Source organism: Phallusia mammillata, chromosome 4 (assembly GCF_965637545.1).
Source record: "Phallusia mammillata chromosome 4, kaPhaMamm4.hap1.1, whole genome shotgun sequence".
Lineage (NCBI taxonomy): Eukaryota > Metazoa > Chordata > Ascidiacea > Phlebobranchia > Ascidiidae > Phallusia > Phallusia mammillata.
In genome coordinates, this window is record NC_137255.1 from 6243546 (window position 1) to 6268076 (window position 24531).

General features: G+C 37.4%; 1 protein-coding gene across 1 annotated transcript; it reads right to left on the minus strand.

Moving 5' to 3' along the window:
- Positions 1–225: 225 nt before the first annotated feature.
- On the minus strand, positions 226–23299 carry LOC145222626 (ovochymase-like). The gene is made up of 41 exons (XM_080088788.1): positions 23290–23299; positions 22268–22871; positions 21779–22212; positions 21291–21725; positions 17157–17225; positions 15555–15616; positions 15131–15288; positions 14686–14778; positions 14192–14346; positions 13610–13761; positions 12767–12908; positions 12525–12548; positions 12235–12356; positions 11986–12066; positions 11663–11786; positions 10944–11068; positions 10519–10608; positions 10128–10269; positions 9649–9759; positions 9212–9273; positions 8951–9108; positions 8513–8605; positions 8100–8254; positions 7157–7314; positions 6636–6777; positions 5427–5450; positions 5181–5302; positions 4523–4606; positions 3912–4032; positions 3708–3821; positions 3292–3353; positions 2939–3093; positions 2617–2864; positions 2288–2433; positions 1895–2039; positions 1685–1715; positions 1504–1508; positions 1337–1452; positions 1009–1098; positions 586–718; positions 226–439 (listed from the first exon to the last, which is right to left on the minus strand). The coding sequence occupies exons 1-41, from the start codon at positions 23297–23299 to the stop codon at positions 360–362; spliced, it is 5577 nt and encodes a 1858-aa protein (XP_079944914.1). The 3' UTR covers positions 226–359.
- Positions 23300–24531: the final 1232 nt, after the last annotated feature.

The window sequence follows — 24531 nt, forward strand, 5'->3', positions numbered from 1 at the left end:
CCACTACGAACGCCAAAACTGTATACTCACACAACTTAAAACACTTTTGTACTTTACTTTATTAAATTAATTGAAAACGACAAACACTTGTAAAATTCTGTTATATTAAAGCTATAGAAATAAAACTATTTACATTTGGTGTTGGTGTTTTATGAAAAACAAACTTACAGATTTTGAGTTAAAATCACCGTTCATAATTCATGAAAATTAAATGTATCTGTAGGATTAAATACGATTACCCTTGACTGTAATACTGTGAAGTTTTAGGCACTTTGAGGGTTGGACTTTACGCCATACACAAAAAATACAAATTACAGCGTGTGCATGTTGAACTGACGCCGTCGTAATTGTTTAGTAACTTAGTTTAACCCGATTATAGTAACCAGAACTGTGATGAGCAATGAAACAATTTGGCCTCCGTTGATAACAGCACGATTACCTAAAAACACATAAGGTTTTATGATACAACATATGTATTGTACGGATGTCAGTGGATTAACTACAGCAGATTAAATTTGGCCGAAGTCGACGAAACTTTAATCCTTTAAAACATGTTTATCAAAAACATCTACTATAGGGATTTACGTGATGTTGTCCATGATATTAAGAATCCCGATCTCACATGACTTAAATCGGTGTGGAACACAATACGTAGTGTTGAGGAGCATGAAGTGATGTTTGGTGGAAGATCATTGCTGCATAGTTTTCCATCGGAGATCTAAACAAAGTCATGACATTTATGTGGACATTGTGTGTAAATATAAATAGTGGTTTTACAAGTCTGTAGACCACCACGAACAATAAACCGTTTTTAGAAGCTCAGGTTGGGATCACTAATGTAAAAGCTTAATTGCATCATTACATGTCGCGCTAAACCAAGCCTGGCTTTTGAACATCAAGGAGGAGTCCGAAAAGTTGCAACATGATTTATAATGCCCTTATTAAGTTTTAATGTAAGTGATGAACAATTATCTTTAATGGTATGTTTTTTAATCTTTCAAACATTACCAAATGTGTTTTATTGTAAACCTCCAAGTAATCATAGGAACAGATGGAACCATACTCGAGGTCAAAATGTTGAAATGAAATCGTAATCGCCTGTGAATAACAAAAGGAAATTAAATTGCTTCTTGCCAATTTATTACACAAAATAAATTAAAGGGTGCTACCTATGTAAAATAACTCAATCCTCTGTTTTGAAACTCATATGGGTTAAATAATATGAACTACTCTATGAAAAGTTTAAATATAAGCGCAAGAACTTACATCACATCTATTAAATTGGTATGATTTGAAGTTTCGATAAAAATACTTTCCAATATTTACATTCACTTACCAACTCATCAGAAGTAGTGATGTTATATTCGCAATGCAAATGGTTGTAATAGTTTCCAGGGTAACCAGGTGACGTTATAACACCGGAAGTTCCGTTAAAAAAATTTTGGCCACACGCTTTATAAAAAAGATCCAAACGGTTGGTTACAAATTCAAAACAAGTTTAACCATAGCTACATGAAAAATATTTTTATTGACACTAAATTCACCGCCTATGCCACAAGGACCAAGCAAAAGCTAATACCTGTAGGCTATGTTATACGTCAACTAACACACTATAAAAATATATACAACTTACAATAATACTTCGTTTAAAAATGTTTTGATTTGTCCAAATCAAATCGCGAACTTACCAATGTTGTTACCTTCTCCTGCCATCACTGAAATCAAAGCAGAAATATTTAAATATTTTAATGTAGAAACTAAGTAAAATTTTACAATTCCAAGCTAAGTTTACTACAAGTAGGACTTAATCAAGCTTCTATTTCTTTTATTTTGTAAGGTTATAAAAATACTGACATGTTTCGGAAAAAGTAGGCCTAATGTTAGTCGAACTAACCACTGGCAATCCATTCAGTGTGAAACGATGTTTTTACGAAGTAATTTGGTTCACTCGATTGACATGTAGTATTTTCTGTGTACACACCAACTTGAGTCCATGTGTTCTCGTTGATCAAACACATCAGTGGCAAGCCTATAACACCCTGCAATTTGGCAATTATTGAGTTGTATAGTTTTGGGCTGGTGTTTTTCGCAGTGACAAATAATCTAAACAATTTAGAAATCATTTGTACTGTAGAGAAAACAAAAAAATGAGCAATAGAGGGGCAGAACTCAAGCCCTTGTTTTACCAAGCAGACTATAGGTGGCAAAAAATGGGCATCAAAGCTACATATTTTGGTTAAAAACGTTAGAAAATATTGTCTTAAATCTATTGTGCTTATATACTTACGTGACATCTAATGCTTTCTCTTCCATCAGTGTACCCAGCGCAGAACACTGCGTCCTCATTAAAAGGAAAATGCATATTGTTACTGCAAGCTTCATTGTCAAGTATGGGAAGACGAATTTGATAGATTTCGTGATATGTGTCATACCCTGCAGAATAAAATTACGAATGTAAGGAAATTGTGAGTTTTCAGTGCTATTACAACAACGAAGGACAATCATCCTTGAAACCACAGACTGATTAGTAACGTTCATTCCAGTTGGACCTGCTTAAGGCTTGTCAGCAAAAACACATTTAAAAAATATCGGATAAATTCTTTCCACTTCTCTGACCTCTGCCAATAGCGATACAAGTCTCTCCTATCTTAATGTCATAGTTGTTCGTCGAAAGGCAAATGGGCCGAAGTGTCGAAGAGAATATAAACGCCGGTGAAACTTCCAAAATTGCAATATCGTTTTCATCGCTGGAACGATCCAAGAACCTACGCTTGTAATGAGAAACAATCGCTACCACTTTGAGGAAATTTCCGTCCGGAAATGGCTCTCGGTCCACTTTTACTGATAACCAGGAGATATCACCCCTGCAACCACATTAACAATGGTCATATATATCATCCTATGCGTTTCTATCTTTTTACGTTGAAAATACATGTACCTGCCCTCATGACAGCTGGCAGAAATCAAAACCCATTTATTGCCAATCACTGAACCACTGCAAATGAGATAAAGGCGTATTTGATAGATAGATGCTTGCCAAGGCCAGGAGGAAACGTTGGTTGGTTTGCTTCCTCCATGAACTACACGTGGATTCTGCAGAATTGACAAATTTTAAATGCTGAAGTATTGGCAATAGGGTCAATTTATTGTATTTAAACAAATTCAAACATGTTGTTGCTCGAACCCGACAAAATAGGGAAGAAATTGCAATACGCTAAACTTTCTTGGCATTCAAGAGTTTCATTTTGTCAAAACGTCAGATTCTGCATGAAATCGGAATTGATAACGTACCCATGTAAAACCAGGTGCAACATCTGTTTTTCCACATTCACTGAAGTTTGATGAAAATTGAGCTAAAAATATGCAAGTGCAATAACTTAAATTGAAAAAAAATAAAAGACAAAATTAAGCAAAAACACTTAATTATTGCAGGAAAGTGACACAAAACAGCAAGTCACTAAATTGTTTTCTGGTTTGTTTGTTTCGGTTTTGTAAGTAAATCCACAAATCCACAAATCCACATTAACATAGTCAATTGTGTTAAAAAGTCACAAGTACTATTCTAGTTAGTTTAACATTTTTTATATTTTTAACAATAATGTCAACGATTGAAGATGTCCTTATAGGTTTCTAAACTGATTTATCCCAAAATTAGCACGGACTTGTGTTGAAGGTCGTCCAATTAGAATGATACAATTATTACTTACGACATTCAATTTCATCACTATCATCCGCACAATCTCTTACTCCATCACACATCGAAGATTCAGAAATGCATTGAGATCCGTCCCAACATGCAAAGCCATTGTTGCTACATTTCTCTGAAAAAAAAAATAGATTGTTGCCAGAAGTAAAATGCATATAATAGCAATTATAATCATGCGAAAATATAGAAAGTGGTATAAAGAGACCTTTCATTTTCCAAGCGATTTGAAAACCGAAGTTATAACCTCCTCGTAGCACAAACGTCACATTGTTTGTTGCCGAAATGAAATCTGGAATTTTGGTCCAACAGTATTCTTGACCGGTGTACTGCAAACCAAAAGATGTTTTCTTAATTAGCATTATGATGGCACCTCTCGATAAAGCTGCCCAAATTTCAAGCGCACACTTATGTTTACCATTTTACATAGCATGACACACCATTTCAAAGTGGAAAAGGTTTGTGCATGTTTGTGCGCTGTTGTGGGCAAAATCTGTTTCCGTTGCCCGATAACCTGGCATTATTACTATACCTTACACCTTTTTTAAATAAATAACTACAACCAATTAACATACAAATCTATATGTGGGATCCGCCCTTAAACATGCGACCAGCGATCACGGCACAGAAATCATATTTGAAGGAGTTCAAAGGCCAGGCCTATTTAAAGACGTTATACCGAATTAGCCGTTCACCAAGCATTAATCAAGTTAGTTGTAAACTTTAGGTTTACTTAGGGCTTCTCCCTATTTACAGTGAGTGTATTTGTTTGCATAAAAACAGCTGAAAATATGCAAGTAACTAAAAAAAAACACTTACAAGAGTTTCACCGTCGTAAATTGCCAATCTTGCTGAAAAACAACGCTCGGGGTATTCCGTGTTAAGAAACCGAACTTCGATGAGCTGGAAGAAATAGTGTTTCAAAATTCATGTAAAACATGTTTATTTTTTAATTTTACATTCAGAGTAAACCATTTTCCTTTTGATTACATACTATCCTACACTTTTTATATTGCAGTTTTGATTAAAAAGTAGGCAGAAAAACCGCCAATTCAGCTTACAAACCAAACCATTTAATCGTGTATCCAATTTTACCCGGAATATCGTATCACTTTGCACTAAAATTTAAAAACCTGTCCTACGTTAATCAAAGGGTTGAACGATGTGACATGTGTTTGAAACATATTAACAAGTTATATAGAGCATTGGCTGCACAGTCAATGACACGCATAAAGTACCTGTTGCGATTAGTTACAAATTGCGTTTAAAAAGTCACGAAAGTAATGCGTTTTTTCAGTTTCAGTTTGTTTAATGCTATAAAACAAATAATAACTGCTTTGTTGAAAAGGATATCTGAAATATGTTATGTATAAAACAAAGTTTATGGCTGGAAACTAAAAACACTGACCAGTTTGCTGTGAGATTCATTTGTGTTTTAACTAATGGTTTTAAAGATTTAAAGAAGTTTGAAGCTCACCGAGTTATTTGGAGCCAGTATTGTCCACCTACAAACGCGATCAAATTCATGGACGACATACTCCGAAAGCGTAGAGAAGTTGCCGCTATTATCAGTGAATATTTTTGGGCCACCACATTTTGCTGTGATAAAGTTTATCAGGTAGTTAAGCAAAAAATGTTATGTCTTGAAATGCGACATTTATCAACTATACATAACTTGCATAAATATGTACTTGGTGTATATATGTATAAGTTGAGTACTTACCATGTTCTTCAAATAACAATTGAGCTGAAAAAGGGAAATAGGTAAATAAACCTAAGAAAATAACTTAATCATCACAAAATTGTAACTAACAGCTCGACAAGCAATGTAACAAGTGTTGTTTAAGCTAGGGCTTCCCACACTAGGAGTCGCGGGTCGCTTAACAAACTTGAGGGGTCGCAGAGAGCTGTACCAATTTTGCAGAAAGTACTCCATACACAGGCGTAGAGTACGGGGGTGTGGGGGGTGCCTTTGTATAACGTCACAATAGCATCTCTGTTAAAGTTACATCGGAGTTTGTAGTGACGCCATTTATCGAACAGACGTCAGTTGAAATGCAACAATTGCGATTGTTTTGAAATACACAGGCATTTTAATGTAACATAAACATGACATATATAATTTTCACCTAAACTAAAGTATTTTTGGCGCAATAACTTTCTCTAATAAAACATAAAATAGGTAATAAATTTACGATTTTTAAGCAATGTTTAATATCCGTTTGCAAAGCACTGTAACGGCCTAAACTTGATCCAAGGTGATCTCAGTTTAGCCGTCAAAAATACATGATTTGCTTCCGCCCTAACAAATGACTTGAAACCTAACTCGTTGTTAAAATTGCCGTTTTGGCAAATCGTCCTTTAAGTACGTGCGTAAGTTCTCGACGCACTGCAAACGTCCAAACCACACGAAGAAATTGTGACAAGTGAATATTTGCAAAACAATGTGACAGAAACTAAAGACTAAAGCACGTAAAATGTATCGGAGTTTAAACGTGTAAAGTAGTACATTTCGAGTACCGGTAGGTTGTTTTTAGTTTTCGCTCGAAAGAGCCTTTCAATAAAAACAACAAACGTATTTTTGCATTGTTTATCCCAAACTGGGGTCCGCAGTCCTTTAGGGGTCCGTGAGGCAATTTTGGGGTGCCGCGAAGCGGGTAAAGTAATTCTATGATCTTATTTGGCGTCAGTTTGTGCCACTGAATAAGTTTAAATCAAGAGAATTTTGGCGACACTTGTACAAAATAGCTAAAAATCTATTTCATTCATCACATGCTTATTGGCAAAATCGTATTGGACAAGCAACAGGACATAAATGACCTCCTCTTGGTGTGCGACTATACTTATCAATTTTAGCAAACGGTTAACGTTGTACAATTTCCTTATTAAAGTAACATACATTGGTGTTAAATACTTGTTGCTTTTTATTTACCTTTCTGTATCCAGTCATGGAACCAAGTAACTCTTACATAGACCCAAGGTAAATTGGCACCGCATTCATAACCCCATGATGTCACTCCCATTAAATACCAGGAGTTTCCAATGTAACAGTTCAACGGGCTTCCCGCATCTCCCTAAAAGCAAGTTTTAAACAATTGTTTGTGTAATAGATCAATATTCTTTTATTAACGAATAGTTAAAACAGGTTGCACCAGTGTCGGATTAAGGGTCTGCTGGCCTGTAGGCACACTTTATAAGTGCACTGAAAATCAGGGTTGCCAACTAAAAAATTAGAAGTGTCAGTGTTACCAAATCATGACTAAACTTCTACGGATTTTAAAGTGGTCTGGATTTTTATCTGGCCTTTAGGCACGTGCCTACTTTGCCTAATGGATAATCCAGCACTGGGCTGCACCATAATAGGCCCGTTTCCGGCCAATAAATATTTACAGTACAACTGTCAATGTAGCATGCCTTACAACAACTGAACATTCATACAGTTATACATATCACCTGACAAGGGCCAACTCCTCCAGTTTCAACATCACCAGCACATATATTGCTTTCGTAAATACTCTCTCCAGTACCGTTGTATATTTGGTTGCATTCCTCGTGTTCCACTATTGGTAGCCTCACTTGGTACAAGGCGTCCGAATCTGAACCACCTGATTCTGTTACCAATAAATACCACTTTTAGAAAACCCGACAACTACATGCGTTTAGCTCCGTTGAACAAACAACAGAAACGCTAGCTTTGAATTGTGCGGAGATTTAATGTTATCGAAAACTAAACAGCTTATAACACAAATTAGTTTCTAAGTGGCTATTCACAAAAATAAAAAATCCGCTGTGTTTTGTCAGCAAAAAGGGATGTTTCTTACCTCCGAACACAAAAGTCAAAACGAAAAAAAAATCCATGCAGTTACATAGACTGACCATGTTATGCACATATTTATCGGACGCACAATCTTGATTGGAATTTAAGTGTCCGAGTCCAAACCCGGTGATAAAAAAGGTGTTACAGCAAACCTTATAATTTTATGTGCCGATACAATTCCATTGCGCTAACACATTCATTGGCTGCTCTTTAATTTGGTATGTGTCCGTTGCTTGCACATATAGTGTTGTTCGTAATGGTTATCACAGTGTGCAAAGAGAGCCACATGAAAAATCAGTGAGAGAATATTCACCAACGTTTTTTCTTGAACTTAGTAAGCATGCAAGTTAAAACAAACAAATACTTCATCGACAAAACCAGTGGTGGGATTCAGCCGATTCACACAGGTTTTACAGAACGGTCTCATGAAATTATGAGATCAGAGAACCGGTTAGCATCACTGGTTACTGTCACTAGACTTTTTGTAACAAAACCGGTCAAAAAATATAAATTATGTGCCAGAACCTACTGACCAAAAAATGTAAATCCACTGGACAAAAGCCAATCTTAACATTTTACCTATATGACCCCATCCTGTAGATACACATATTGTTCCCGCGCGAACATAGAAATCAGAAGTGTTTGTGGGGACGCAAATCGGTCGTATGGTGGCGCCATATGTCAGTGGAGTTTTTAGCCTTAATAAGGCAATGTTTGAACCGCGAAACGGGTTTCTGCAAACCAGCATATGTTATTGGTAACTAAAAGAGAAAGGTTTTGCATTTAAGATCAATGGGACCAAGTTTTGATTGACTGAATTATGACCGTTTTTTAACGTTGTAAATTATTTGTCAACAGTAAACAACAAATAATTGTTACAAGATTTTTTCTTATTATAACTTTTTGAAAATAATAGTAATCAGTTTACAATGCGTTTTCAAATGGTTTTGCATACTTTTTGTTTTTACAGCAATTTTAAGCCAAAGACTTACGATCCGTTTGGATAAACCGCTATATGCTCGACTTCTATTGAAACTTCGTCAGCGGAACCAACAGCTTCATGGCGTCCAGCAATAACGTACACCCTGAGTATTAAAAAGCATAACAAGGGTTAATAAAGGACTTAAATGTATTTTGGAGGCAAGCGGTTATAAATGGAAAGGCGCACCGGCTCAAGTAGGCAACCATGCTATGTTTTGAAACAATTACCAAAGAAAAAAGCCTACATTTGACGCGGTAAGTTAAGCGTTGGCAACTGAATTCCGACCTGCCAAACTAATTGTTTACAAATTTTAAAGATAGTAACTAATTTAAAAGCACACCATAACATTATAAACACTGAGACTTAGACCTATAACCAAAACAAACAGCACAACGTGTTCTAAAGACTGTAAGATAAGAAAACAAAGAGGAAAAAGTAGAAATCTTACAAGTTGTAAGAATCAACGCAGCGTGCAGCAGTCATCACCCATCTGTCATTGATGACGGAACCTCCACAAAATGATGTGCCTCCAGGTGAGTATGTCAATGCAACCTGCCACGGCCAGCTGCCGGGGTTAACTTCATTGCCACCAACAATACGAGGATCCTAAACATTGTTTTGGTTATTACGACCATTTTTGAACAACTGTCTGTATAGACTCTATACAGTATTACTACGTGTAATTGTTATTCATTTAACGAAATCTCACCCAAGTAAACTGTGGAGCAACCGATGGTTTTCCGCATTCAGACAAGTTCATGGACGGGTGCGCTAAAAAACACCTCTAAAGTTGAACAGTTGCTAATGTTAAAGAATTTGGCTTAATTTTGAATGTTAAAATGCGATAAGCAATTAACTTCACAAGTCCAACTTACTACATGTTTTTTCTGACAAAACTATTGGACGTTTTTCAATATTAAATTTTCGTAGAAACTACAATAATTCATATTTAAAGCAATGAAAAATGGTTTGTATTCTGAGATTTGTACTATCGATGACTCAATCAACACAAAAAGATCGGCACATGTCATGTTTACTTTCTCAAACATTTTAAGTTTTCAGTCAGGCTAAGAGGGGACTAGTTAAGGGGAGACTAATTAAACTTGCTAATTGAAGGGGGCTAATATAACTTGCTGATATGTTTACCACATTCAATTTCGTCACTGTTGTCCGTACAATCGTTCACCAAATCGCAATGTTTTGATTCAGGAATGCAAGTACCGTTCCAGCAGGCGTACTCATCCAGGCTACAGCGTTCTATAAAATGCATCAGCAATCAGATGACCATTGGCTACATTAAAAACATCTAAGTTAAGCAATTTTGACTAAAAGCCAACTGAGCGAAACGAATAAAAGGTAATTTTTTCGAAGTTAGCTGTAGATAAAACAGTGGTTGAAATGCTGTTTTTCCTTAAAAAAGAAAGACTAAAAACAAAATGAATTTATTTTCCAGATGACCACCTCATCATTTTTTTTTCATTTTCAGAAAATTTCATACACAAAAACTTTACCAGAGAAAGTTGTGGGCTAACTATTACCGATTTTTCTAGAAACTTTATAAAGTATGACCAGGTCTAAACGCAGAATTTTAAGAAAAAGAATTCAGCAGAAGTATTCTAGCTTACCCGACGTATGCCAGGAGATGTTAAAACCGCGATACTCGCCCGAAATGATATCCTGGCTGGTGGTAAAGTCAACGGTGACTATATTGCTGGAAGCTGCAAAGTTTCTTGGCGTCGTACTTCTACAGAACTTTCTTCCCGTGTACTAAAACAAAGCAACGATTGCATAACTATCTGCCGCATTAAAAACGTATTCAAAGTATTTAACGGTTTTAAAGAAAGCATACATCTGAAAACGTTGACGATGGAAGAAAATTATGTAAAATTTGTGTACTCTGGTTATGTGTAAAGCGGACATTATAAGGTGATGTTTTAGGCATGACAGTTTGATAATACAACCCGCTATTAAAGACTGCCTGTAGCATATCAGACCAAGGTAAGGGTAAGAAATTACCATTTCCGCACCATCCATAACTTGCATGTAGTCACGACCACAATCAGATGATTCGTAAATATCAAGATCGTTAAAACTAACGTGAAGGACCTGGAAAATAGCAAACAGTAACATATGATAGTGTTGTAGCAATTTTTAAAGCATGTAATGTAATTACATCAACATAGGGTGTTGCAGATATTTTTGTTTTGTTTTAGCTGTGGACTCCTAGTTTGGTGGTGGTAATCCGTTTACTTGCGTTTCCGTACAGGCAGCAATAAAGCGCATAGAATTTAATTTAACTGACACCTTTAAAAAGTACCAAAACAAACACATCATTGCTGTACATTAATGACAGCTGTTCCACAAAAAACAGCATTTCTGTACCACCCAGTTACTTAAGGCGGATATAACAAACAAGTAACAATGTCAATTAAACATCAAACCTTGTCGCTGGGAACTTCAATTCTCCATACACACTCATGGTTACGAGGGTAAGTTTGAGGGTATAATGGAGATGTGATAAACCCATTGGTAGAGTTTATGACAAAAGGTTCAAAGCAGAACTTTTCTAAAAAAAAACACATTGCATTTGTATCCAAAGTAGCTTCTTTCCATTCGTCAGAGTGACTAAAATCGGGCTAATGGTGGCCTAGATATCAATAAAAATTAAGCGGAAATAAAAACGAATAACTATAGGGGAATTAAAATTCTCCTTATTGGTCTTGCGTGTTTCTACAACAGCTACTGTAGATTCTGCAGCATTTGTTGCCGTGCGACGTGATTTAAACCAGTGGTCGGCAACCGCCGGTCCGCGACCTGGTGTCGGTCAATGAGAAGTTCGTTACCGGGCCGTAACGTTTTCAGGTTAAATACTTTGAAACATTTTCCCCGTGCATCCCGGGGATGTTAAAATAATTTAGACGTTTTTATTGCTAAATATTTGTAGTTTTTTGAAGGCCGGCCCGCGATAAAATTTCAGGTTTTAAAACGGTCAGCAGTGAAAAAAAGGTTGCCGACCCCTGAATTAAACTTTTCGCATAATGGTTTAAACATCAAAATGGTTGATTCAAAATGAGGTCAGTATATTATATATATGTATATGTATATGTCCAGCGTATTGGACAAAAACAATCAAAAACATAGACAGTATCAAAAATGAGACCTTTCATTTCCCAAACGACTTGAAAACCAAACTCATAACCTCCTCTCATCACAAATGTGACATTATTTGTTGATGAAACGAAATCTGGTATGCTGCGTGTTCCGCAATACTCATAACCAGTGTACTGTAAACCAAAGAATATGTTACAGACATGACTAGAGATGCGTTTTGATATATTAACCCGCTAATACAGTATAGTTGTTGCATGTTTGTATGTAGTGTTACGGCAACTTAAATGTGTTCAAGGCATGTCCCACTAAACGCATCATGTCTTTGAGAAAACAAACTATAAAACAATGTCTAGGTGGAAAAATAACACTTACAAGATCTTCCCCGTCGTAAACAGCCAAGTATGTCGAAGAACACCTAGGGTAGTATTTGTCAAGAATACGAATCTCGATCAGCTGTAAATAATAGTCGCGTTTCCAAATAAAGTTATTGACACAGTTATTGACATTATTGAGTAGATAGTTGAATTTATGTGCCAGAGGACTAAACTGTATTTTAATTTGGTTTGCAATTCAAATGCGTTAACTTCCGTGTTGCAAAGTTTTACTTGCTCAAAAACTTACCGAGTTTACTGGAGCCAAAATTGTCCACTTACAAACGCTACTGTGACGTATGATGCCATCAAACGAAGGTAAAGAAAAATTGCCGCTTACATCAGTGTATGTTGTAAGGCCTCCACAGTTCACTGCGAAAAAAGTTTGTTAAAATGTTACATCTTGAAATGCGACGTTTAGTTAATATCCAAGCAAAAAATGTTACATTTTGAAATGCGACGTTTAGTTAATATCAAATAGACATTCCGAAAATTGGTGACAAGCATGTTTAAACTAAAACTTCATCTTTTTCTACTTACGATATTCTTCATAAAAGATTTGACCTGGAAAGAAAACAAATAACTAAAAAGCACAATAAAAATCTTTGTTTTTATAAACTATTACGTAAAAGTGTTTTGGGCAAACAAACAGAACAGAATGACCTGTTACGTTAGTTCAAGACTACACTTTGTATTAATTTATTTACCACTTTACATTTGACACATTTTTTAATGAGGTTAAAACCTACTTTTGCTTTGCAAGTTGACTGCATTTTATTTACCTTCTTGTATCCAATCATGGAACCACGGAACTCTTACATAAACTCCAGGATAGGTTGTTCCACATTCATAACCCCATGATGTTACTCCCATTAAATACCAAGTATTTTCGATGAGACAGGTTAGTGGACCCCCCGAATCTCCCTAAAAATACGAGATTCAAAAAACAAGCCTTAATACAATACAGTCAAATCTATAGATCAGAATTGGTTTATGTAATGAACTTAAAGTCAGTCTAGTACAGTGGTTCTTAATTAGAGCCCATGGCAACCCAGGGGGGGGGGGCACAACCTGTGTTCCGGGGGGCTACTGGTGTAGATTTACCAGAAACACCCACTAAAATTCATTTCCTTTGTTCCGGGGCTACTGGTGTAGATTTACCAGAAACACCCACTAAAATTCATTTCCTTTTTAACTTCATTGCCTAATTTAATCGACTATTTCACATAATATTTGTCTGTATTGAGGTTTTGTACCATTATGGATTGTTGCTTATTCTATTCGACCTGTTTAAAGTCGAAATTTGTACTGAATTCCAACATGAGATTGCCATTTACATTTTTTAAGGGGCCACAGGTCCTACAGGGTTACTTAAAGGAGGCCACAAGGTCAAAAAGGTACTTTTAGGGTGCCACGGTCCACAAAAGGTTAAGAACCACTGGTTTACGTGCCAAAAAGGCAGTTATATACCAGGCTTATCGAAAAAATAACCCAAGAACAAATTGTTTTGAATATTGCTTTGTTTTATTCAGCACTAAAACTGGGAAACGTCAGCACTTCGTACTGCACGAGGGATAATAGTTGTAAATTTATAGTACAATTTTCAAAATACTGCTACTTATTACATGACAAGGACCTCCAGTTTCAACATCACCAGCACATATGTTCCTGTCGTAAACGGTTTCTCTAATCGTGTCATATATTCGGTCGCATTCCTCGTTGTCCACTATTGGCAGCCTCACTTGGTACAATGCGTCCGACTTCGAACCACGCCTATCTATTACCAATAAATAGATTTGAGATACAACACAAGTTAAAAACAGCTGTTGTTTTATCGGGTACTATTAAAATTATTTGCTTTTATTGATGCACTGCCATTTTAAATGACAGCGTAAACTCCTTTAGCTTAAGACGAGAACTGTTATGTAAAAAATGAAATAAGGGAGTACCTTTGAAAAATGTTAGAAACACGCGTCTAAATTATTTCAACATTTAGTTATAGCAAGCCCAGATTTGCTGTGTAACAATACTGGGCTTGCTATACCTAAATACTGGGCTTGCTATAACCTTGCTGCTCACGAATTTGTATGTGGACGTATCGTGCATATCGATTTTGTTGAGTAGTTATCACATTGTAGAAATGAAGCATGTGCGTAAACAAACGCACGATTCAGGAACCAATCTAATGTAAAACATTAAAATTTTACCTATATCTCCCCATCCTGTGGACACGCATATTGTTCCCGCACTAACATCGAACTCAGGCGTGTTTGTGGGGACGCAAATTGGTCGTATGGTGTCTCCAAATGTCAGTGACGTGCTTAGCCTCAGTAAAGCAATATCATAACCATAAAATGCATTTCTGCAAAAAATATAGCCTACATTATTTGGCGGTGTCACTAAATGTCAGTGGCGTGATGAGCTTCAATAAGGCAATATTACTGCAATAAAGTATTTACCGTTTGGCGATTGAAACAGAATAAAAACAAGCAATGATGATTGTGACTAGTTTTGATTAACTTTTGTACGGGCAGGGGCTACAGTGTATTGCAAAACTGCTTGCCTATAGGTACCGCACAAAAAAACTTTTAAACTGGTTTCGAGTTACATAATTGCAACACATGTTCGCTTTTAAAGTTTTTTCAAAAAGTTTCGCATACACTTTGTTTTTTTAACAAAACGAAACTATGTACAATCTTACGATCCACGTGAATGAATCACTTTGTAGTCAACTTCTACTGAAACTTCGTCAGCGGAACCTACAGCTTCATGGCGCCCAGCAACAACGTACACACTGAAGATAAAAAAGTGTACGATTATTGAAAAAAGTGTACGATTATAAAAAAATTAACAGAATAGGGAAACGCTAATGGAGCGGACAGCTAAATAGACAAACTAACAGGGTTTCTGATATTAATTTTGTCTTGCTGCCGTGAGAAGGTTGCCGAGCTATGAGGTAAACAAACGGGAGATGCTGTCAACAAACAGACACTTAAATATCATGAGGTTTTAGGCTGATAAAAGGAAAATTTCACAACCTATGCCCACAAGTTAAAAACAAACAGCAAACTTTATCAAACAGGTAAATCTTCGGTGGTGAACAGATACGGCACATGATAGACACATAGGAAAAAAGTGAGCCTTACGTGCTTGTAGATTCAAAGCAATGTGCAGCAGTGACCACCCATCTGTCGTTGATAATAGACCCTCCACAAAACGATGTGCCTCCAGGTGAGGATGTCAATGCAACCTGCCAAGGCCAGCTGCCGGGCTTGGCTTCATTGCCACCAACAATACGAGGGTCCTGAGTTAGTTATTAAAGTTGCGTTTAGAAAATAAAAAGTATGGGGTAGTGACAAAATTTACTAAAAAGTGATAACATTTTCAACGTGACCTCTCACAATTATGATAGGAGTGTCACATAATTTTGTAATAGATACTTCATAGCATACCAAAAGATGAGTAAATTTGAAAAAAAGTTTTGTTTTATTTTAGCAATTTTTAAACAACATCCTCATCAATTCAAAAAAAAATGTGGGCCTAATTGATAGTCTTAAGACAAAAACTTACATAGGTAAAATCTGGAGCCACAGTTGGTTTTCCGCATTCAACCAAGTTTGTGTAAGTGTGCACTGAAAATAAAAATAAATATCTACTCTAATTTTCAGTTGGTTTTGCTGGAGAAAATTGTAAGCATAAAATTATAATTTACTGTTTCATCACTTTGTGCCTGCTGGAAATTTCGGTTTAAAAAGCATCGGTTAACGCTAAATTTAGCGACCGAAAGTAAATGGAAATTCAAACGTATTTTGTTTGGTGCGCGTAAGTGTAGGAGGTAACACAGCACCCGCCACTGAAGTAATTTGACACCCTTGGTTTGGCAAGTTTGAGCAACAGAAATTCTTATGCCAGAAACTTGGCATCAAAAGTAGCTATGTTAAGTTCACGTTTCAGTGTAGTCGTTAACCATACAGCAAAAGTTCTAGGTAATGGAAAGATTTAACGGACGTACATATTGATTTAGCACGAAAATGGAACATTTTAGAACGGTAATCAAATACATTCGAAATATGTGAAACGCCGTAAATATATCTTTATAAATGCTACAAGGCAAGATTTTTTGTCTAATTTTCCAGCAATGACGACACTCATATTCAATGTGTGCCTCGATTATTTATTGCAAGATGTTAAATACAAATTTTCATTCATCTACGGAATTGTTTTGTGCTGATTGTCCAATGACGGCTTTGTCGTCAAGGTTCATTTTCGCAAGACCAGACGCAACCTCAGCACAAACTCGTGACCCAAAATTCAACGAAGCGAAACGATGCATTTGTAGGCCTTGATAAAATGCTTGGTCAGCAAAAAAATAAAGTCGGCGAAAAAATTGGTTTCGGGCAGAAACCACACGGTCTCGGGACGCAACTGAATATTCGACAGCAAGACTTAACTTACTGGATGTTTTCGAAAGAATCTTACAAGAGCGCGTAGCTTAGTTTGTAAATATATGTAAAACACATTGAACATCAATTTATTGAAACGTTTAAAACAAAGCATGTTGCTTTATAACGTCTTTACACGACTTACAAGACGAAATTCCAAAATGAATTATTTTGTTTAGCTGAATTTGTTTTGATTGATTGGTTGTGAAAGGTTGAAACATTATTTTTGCTTATCGTTAACCAAACATTGACATCCAAAATTTGGGCCACAATGTTTTGCTGCGGCACTATTAAATATCAACCTGCGACGCAACATCTCATTTATCGGCTTTATCTGCACATTTGTGACATTTCAGGTACTATCATGGTAACGTTACATACGTCGGCAACACCAATGATTTTATTTAATTGGACTTACTTTCTCGTATATGAGATTTGTATTTGCAATGAGTTCATCTTTTGACGCTTGCAACCAATATACAAAACCTGCACATGCTATTTTTCATGTTGTTATTATTACCAAGAATTGTTGCCTAATTTTGTGGGTATTAAGCATTTATTTGTAGTAATTTTTGACTAATCGTTAATGTCGCAATGTTAAACAGCATATATCAACCAGAGTACATGTTTTTAAATTTACTGATCAGCATTTATTAAGTTTATAGTGTCTGGAAAAATTCTGTTTTGAAAAATAACTTACCGACTATTTCCTACATTAAAAATAACTTACTTGCATTTTTTTGGTTATGCGTTGTGTCAACCAAATCCGGTTGGGCTAGAGTTATTCCAATACAGCAAGCTAAACATATTACAAAATTATACATTTTGTCTCAATCAACTGCAGTAAGACTAGTTTCGAGCGCCTGCTTGCTGAACTGTCCACATTACAATGATTAAGACGTTCACGGTGTCAGGCGGTCAACAGCTTTGCGAACGTGGAAAATTTTAAGAGTCAAGATGGAAAATTTTCCCTTTTTTGAAACCCAGCGGAATTTTTTTTCATGCAAGTTGCTGCGCGAGCCCCTGTGCGCAAAAGTCACGTGGAATGTCTCTTACGACTTACCTCGTGACTCACGTTTAGGAAGTTACGAAGTAGTCGAAATGCTGTTACACATCTTTGCTATGTTGGTTTTATCAAACCCTGAAACACTTGACAAATGCAAAAAAACTATTCTAATAGGATATTGACTCTAGCCTGGTGGTCCTGGTTCCGGTCCGCGAGGAGTTCCTTATCGGGCTGTATACTTTTTTGCTTAAATGCTTCGAAACATTTTTACCGTGCATCCCGGGGATGATAAAATAATTTATGCTTTATTACTGTTAAATTTTTGTAGCTTTTATGAGTGCCGGTCCGTGATGAAATTTCATTTTAAAAAACGGTGGGCAGTGCAAAAAAGGTTGCCGACCCATGTTCTTGGCTTTTTTTCAAACCATTGTCATTTTACGGACACTTTAACAATAACAATGAAACCTAATTTGATAAAAAAAGCATATTTACATATACGACTGTTGCAGCCATGTACAATATCAGTATTATACAGCAGCTATTCTAACAATTGTTCATCGTACTACGCGCATTTAGTGTTGTATGCCCTGATGACTGCGACCTGTATAGGATGTCGAAACGTCGGTGCAAGAAATACAGTTGCCAGAAGAGCTCTCAAAAGTTGGCCGTATTTACATATTTGTTTCTTTTGCTCCAGATCTCAATGTCATTAAATTATGGGTCGGGTGGGTTCGATTTTTTAAGTTAGAATAAAACAGCCTGATTTAGACCCTAATCTAAATATCGGGTATTTTCAGGTTCAGACCGGTTCAACCCTTTCGGTATCGGGTTTAGGTCAAATTTTAAGCCGCTTATAGCTTTACAATAATAATCATGTAAACGTTTGTCGCAGAATTGTAATGCCCCACGTTTAGAAAGCTGCGAAGCAGTTGGAAGATTGCTGCATGCCTTTACAATATTATACGTTAATATGGTTTATATTAGTATAGCAATAAACCGGTTAAAAAAAGTTGGGAAAATACCTTAACGCAACAAAACATGAATAAAGGCAAAGATTATGTAGTTTCAATACGCTGCCTGAGAATATGCATTCAGTGGATAATTTACCTTGATTTCCGTAGTGTGTCAACTCCAAGGATCCAGTCTACAATACCACATGGTCGTCTTTTGTCAAGGGGTTTCAACGCAGTTATCGATTAGGTACCACACAGCAGATGTAAATGTTTTACTTGATGTTTAATCCTTAATACACTGTTTGCACCAGTCTTAATGAACCCCGTGTTCAATTAGACCAGGGGTGCCCAACCTTTTTTGACTCGAGATCGACTTTTGAGGTAGTTCAATTCTCGAGATCTACCATTCCAATACAAATTAGCAAAGACATAGCGAGCACCAGAACAAAGTAACAATTAACAATTATTACTGCAACTATTACTTTTGTAACGCCTACTTATGAACTTATTAACATATCCTTATGATTAATTCACCCAACAAAGTCATCTATGTACAGCAACGCGTTATAAAGCAACTATTTTAAATACTTTTCTGCAACCCTCGCGATCGACTTGAGATCAGTCCGAGATCGACCAGTCGATCGCGATCGACGGGTTGGGCAACCCTGAATTAGACAAACAAGATAAACTATGGCACCGTGTAAAAAGTTGCTAGTAACTCTTTCAGTTACCCAAAGACTAAACTGAGACAGTATCTAGTACTGGCTTTCTTCACAAAAAAAAGCTTTGAAAACATTTTACTGTGTAAATGTTTATGCTCGACTAACAAACTGCAACAGATACAAGCAACTAAACTGCAACTAAGTAAAAATTACAACCAAACGCATGCGAACTCCATGACGCACAGAACGCGCAGAAGGTTGCTCTCGACGTTTCCAGGAGAAAAAAAACGAACGCGGCACGAAGCAAGCGCTTTTTGCTAATCGTTAACGCCCCAGATAAATCTTGCTAAGGGCACAAATAGGAACTTTGGGAAAGCACCCAAAGTAACCTAACCATGTGCGTAAATGCAAAATGTGCCTTAAAGTCACCCTATATTTATTTTCTGCTTTTCAGGCGGGACAATTGCTTGGATTGGGTCATTCCGATGACCTATTCGCTCAAGATTTGGCCGCCTCACACAAGCTCTTTTGTGACTAAAGTTGTTAACGAACAAAGCGAGCCTAAAAATATTTTTATTGCAATATTAACGTATGTAAAAAACGTATCAACTAAAAATTCGACTTGTCGGTACATATACGTACGGAGACACTCTTAAAACTTCTGCTACAGAAAGTTGTTTGCCTCTCTTAATTTCTTGGTGTCATAACCACGTGCTTACTTTGCCTAATGGTTAATCTAGCCTTGTGCTTACGGTATGGTTAATGTGTTGTGTGTCGTAATCGTATAGTGCTACGAAATCGGCGTGTTGAAACAGCACACTAGCTGCGCTCGTTTATGTAACATTTGTAATATTATACAGTAATGTAGGGATGTTCGGAACGATGCGCCAAAGTTATGCTAGCAGTGTGTCGTCGCGACCGTAGTGATTGGATGCGCAAAACCAACAGGAGTACAAGTGGGCTAAATTCGATTTAATTACCTAAATTTCCCCGTCTAGATATAATGTGATCAAATACGGCGGATAAAATTTATTGCTGATATTAACAATAAAACCGGCTAGTGAAGTCAGTCGTAATTTAAGCTTTAACAACTGATGTCATCGAAAACGGGAAAATAACGTACATTGAAGGTAGCAACCTAAATATAGAGTAATAATAATGCTACAGTATACTTAACCCACTGTTTAGTAACAAAACATACCCAGGGTACTGGAAACCAACAACGCTCTGCAGACGCTAATATAATCAGGTTTGTCAACAAAAATCCTAGCAAGCGCCCGAAGCAGCACTTTACAGCAACCGACGTTACTCAAACTAATTCTATATAATGCATGTTTACATTCAATTTATGCTTTACAACACCTTTACAAATTTGCGGTTACACCAGTAACCACTGCAGATAACAACCACAATCATGTTGTTAGTTTTATCTAAACTTTCTAAGTGTATAACCATCCCTTTGCATTTTTTTCAAATACAAGCTAAATCTAATGTTAATGCTAAAGTATATATAACTCAGGCAAACGAAAGTATGAATTACCAAATTAAACTTCAGTTTTCCACAGTTCAAAGTGATAAATTTATTTTGGCTATTTTCGCAGAATTAAGAAAGAAAACAAGGGCAGTTTGTTCCACCACAGACAGGAATAAGACATGAGAATTAAATGAGGGAAATGTTTTAGGTTTTGGGTAAAATTAGAGGCTTTAAACATGGGTTAGAGTTGAGGTCAGGTTCGGACATAAAGTATTGACCGCCCTGCATTGCTCCTGCTCTGTAGTAAATATCTCATAGCATAGTCATTGTTCTCACACGCAATATTGTGTACAATTTTAACAAGCAATACATCATCACAAGAATCACTTCAAAAGTTGTTTTGAAAGAGTGCACCAAAAATGATCTCATAAGAGTTGGAACGTAAAAAGTGCCAACTACAATAATTTACTTCCATAACTCTCATATTGCAATCTTTTTCAAAGTTTGGAACAGCAGTGAATTTGCAAATCACTAGCGGTTCAGCGGTTATAGAACCTGTAAATGTTTTTTCTGCGATTTGTTGTATTACGTGCAATTGTTTCTTCTCTTCAATAACTCCATTTTATCACATGAGTAATGTTATCATACGCATTGAAAATCTTTCACAAATAAGCAAGGGGCTTATATGACGCACTAATTTTGCTTTACTGATAAAAGACAAACGTTTTTGTTTGTTTACTTTTTCCTCTAGAGAGAGCACGTTACCTACCTGTGTCGGTGCCGTTTCTTGAATTGTTACTAGATCCAGAGCCTTCAGTAAAACCATTTGTTGTTACAGTACTATCTGGAGTGACTGGAGTGGAACCTGTCGTAGGTGGACTTGTAGTTGAACTCTGGGTGGTTGGGACTGTAGTAGAACTCTGGGTAGATGGGACTGTAGTAGAACTCTGGGTAGATGGAACTGTAGTGGAACTCTGGGTAGACGGAACTGTAGTAGAACTCTGGGTAGTTAGGACTGTAGTGGAACTCTGGTTATTTTGGACTGTAGTGGAACTCTGAATAGTTGGGACTGTAGTGGAACTCTGGGTAGTTGGGACTGTAGTAGAACTCTGGGTAGTTAGGACTGTAGTGGAACTCTGGTTATTTTGGACTGTAGTGGAACTCTGAATAGTTGGGACTGTAGTGGAACTCTGGGTAGTTGGGACTGTAGTGGAACTTTGGGTAGTAGAACTCTGGGTAGTTAGGACGTAGTCGAACTCTGGGTAGTTGGGACTGTAGTCGAACTCTGGGTGGTTGGGACTGTAGTGGAACTCTGGGTGAGTGGGACTGTAGTGGAACTCTGGGTAGTTAGGACTGTAGTGGAGCTCTGGTCATTTGGGACTGTAGTGGAACTCTGGGTAGTTGGGACTGTAGTGGAACTCTGGGTAGACGGGACTGTAGTGAAATTCTGGTTATTTGGGACTGTAGTGGAACTCTGGGTAGACGGGACTGTAGTGGAACTCTGGTTAGTTAGGACTGTAGTGGAACTCTGGTTATTTTGGACTGTAGTGGAACTTTGGGTAGTGGAACTCTGGGTAGTTGGGACGTAGTCGAACTCTGGGTAGTTGGGACTGTAGTCGAACTCTGGGTGGTTGGGACTGTAGTGGAACTCTGGGTGAGTGGGACTGTAGTGGAACTCTGGGTAGATGGGACTGTAGTGGAACAATGGGTGAGTGGGACTGTAGTGGAACTCTGGGTGAGTGGGACTGCAGTGGAACTGTAGTGGAACTCTGGGTAGATGGGACTGTAGTGGAACTCTGGGTAAGTGGGACTGTAGTGGAACTCTGGGTAAGTGGGACTGTAGTGGAACTCTGGGTGGTTGGGACTGTAGTGGAACTCTGGGTGAGTGGAACTGTAGTGGAACTCTGGGTAGATGGGACTGTAGTGGAACTCTGGGTAAGTGGGACTATAGTGGAACTCTGGGTGAGTGGGACTGTAGTGGAACTCTGGGTGAGTGGAACTGTAGTGGAACTCTGGGTAGATGGGACTGTAGTGGAACTCTGGGTAAGTGGGACTGTAGTGGAACTCTGGGTAAGTGGGACTGTAGTGGAACTCTGGGTGAGTGGGACTGTAGTGGAACTCTGGGTGAGTGGGACTGTAGTGGAACTCTGGGTGAGTGGGACTGTAGTGGAACTCTGGGTGAGTGGAACTGTAGTGGAACTCTGGGTAGATGGGACTGTAGTGGAACTCTGGGTGAGTGGGACTGTAGTGGAACTCTGGGTGAGTGGGACTGTAGTGGAACTCTGGGTAGTTGGGACTGTAGTGGAACTTTGGGTGAGTGGGACTGTAGTGGAACTCAGGGTGAGTGGGACTGTAGTGGAACTCTGGGTAGTTGGGACATATGCGTAGACCGTGAATTGTGTCCCTCCATTCCACCCACAGGTTAAGAACCACTGACATGTAAATCGAAATAAAACACAATGACAAAAGTTACAATTGCAACAGTTAATGTAGCGCAGGGGTTCCAAACCTTTTTATGATCTCGTACCACTTGGACGCTCTGTACTGTCACGCGTACCACTAATTTGATCGAATCATGTGTTATTCAGAAGAAGAATATTGGCCTACTAAAATAACACTAAAGCACCTCAACTAAATTTGATGAGATTTTTATTTTTGTTTACTGTCCACCAAAATAGCCAAACCTACAAATGTGATAGTCTAAAGTTGGTAACGAAATGTTAGTTACAACTTTTTCAAATTTAGTTTCTTGCATTTTTGCTGCTCACGTTCCTGCATTATCACATTACCACCAGTATCGGTATATTCATAAAACTATGGCCTACTATGAAGCATAAACCACCTCTTCATATGTAACTGTTATTGAACATTCTATCTATTTTGTTAGCTTACAACCAGCAATATTCAAAGCCATTTGTAGCTTAAGCTATGAAACAGTAGATGCTATCTAGTATAAGCAACATAATTAACGCCTACTGTCCCACAGCGTTGTATGGGTTTTCAAAGCAACTGTGCTTCTTGTTGACAATTGACATGACCTGTATTTTGTTTTTGTGAACGAAACGGAAGCTACTCGCGTACCACCTGAAAAACCTTCGTACCACAGGTTGGGAACCCCTGAAGTAGCGTATTGCTTCTCTACCATATCGCTTTCTTTTTGACGTTTTAGTGTGCCATGCACTTTTAGGCAGTTTAGGCTTTGAGCATTGTCACATTTGCACTATGCGAGCTATTCGGCGGTAATTAGTAAAGCGACTTTTGACATGTATACTACTGCGAATTTCGTTCATGTGCCTAATGGTCTTACAAGCCTTTGACTCCCAAAAATGGCCTCCCAAGAAAGCAGACAAACGTTTACTAATACTGCCTTTATTATTTCAAGGTTGTTGTGTTTTAAGTGCGAGTCTCCACGGAAAGTTGTGTTTGCAATCGTACAAAATTCCAAGAATATGCGTTTTTTTCTCATTTTTTCTCTGCTTAGTTTTTTAACCTGTTTAGTTTTCTAGCCAATAATTAATTAAACTGCCATTTTTTTCTCATTTTCTTGGAAAACTTGACGTTTTTTTTAATCAAACAATCACTTTGTGCCTTGTGCCACAATTGACTGCACCGATTTGATTTGATTTTCTTTTTTTCTCGTTATCGAGCCCAAAGGAAAAAAACCCGAGTTATGCCACAATTAATTACCAAATATTCCAAATAAAAAAGGTGAAAGTGTGTATAATTAGGGCAACGAGCTGGAACGCGAGGTGGGCGCGATGGTTGCGTTCGAAAAGGCAGATAAAAACCATAAAAAACTTATGTTAACAAAAACTAACTAACGTAAAGCAGAACCGGACTTTTCGGTTTAGATTTGGGTTGTGCCGGGCAGTGTTGGGTTTGGAATTAAATTTGAACTAAAGATTCGGGCTTGTACTTTCGACTTTAGGCCGCGATTTCGGGCCCTCTTACAACTTTGTGTAGAACATATATGACCGAGTTATGTATTTTTTTTTACAACACATACAACT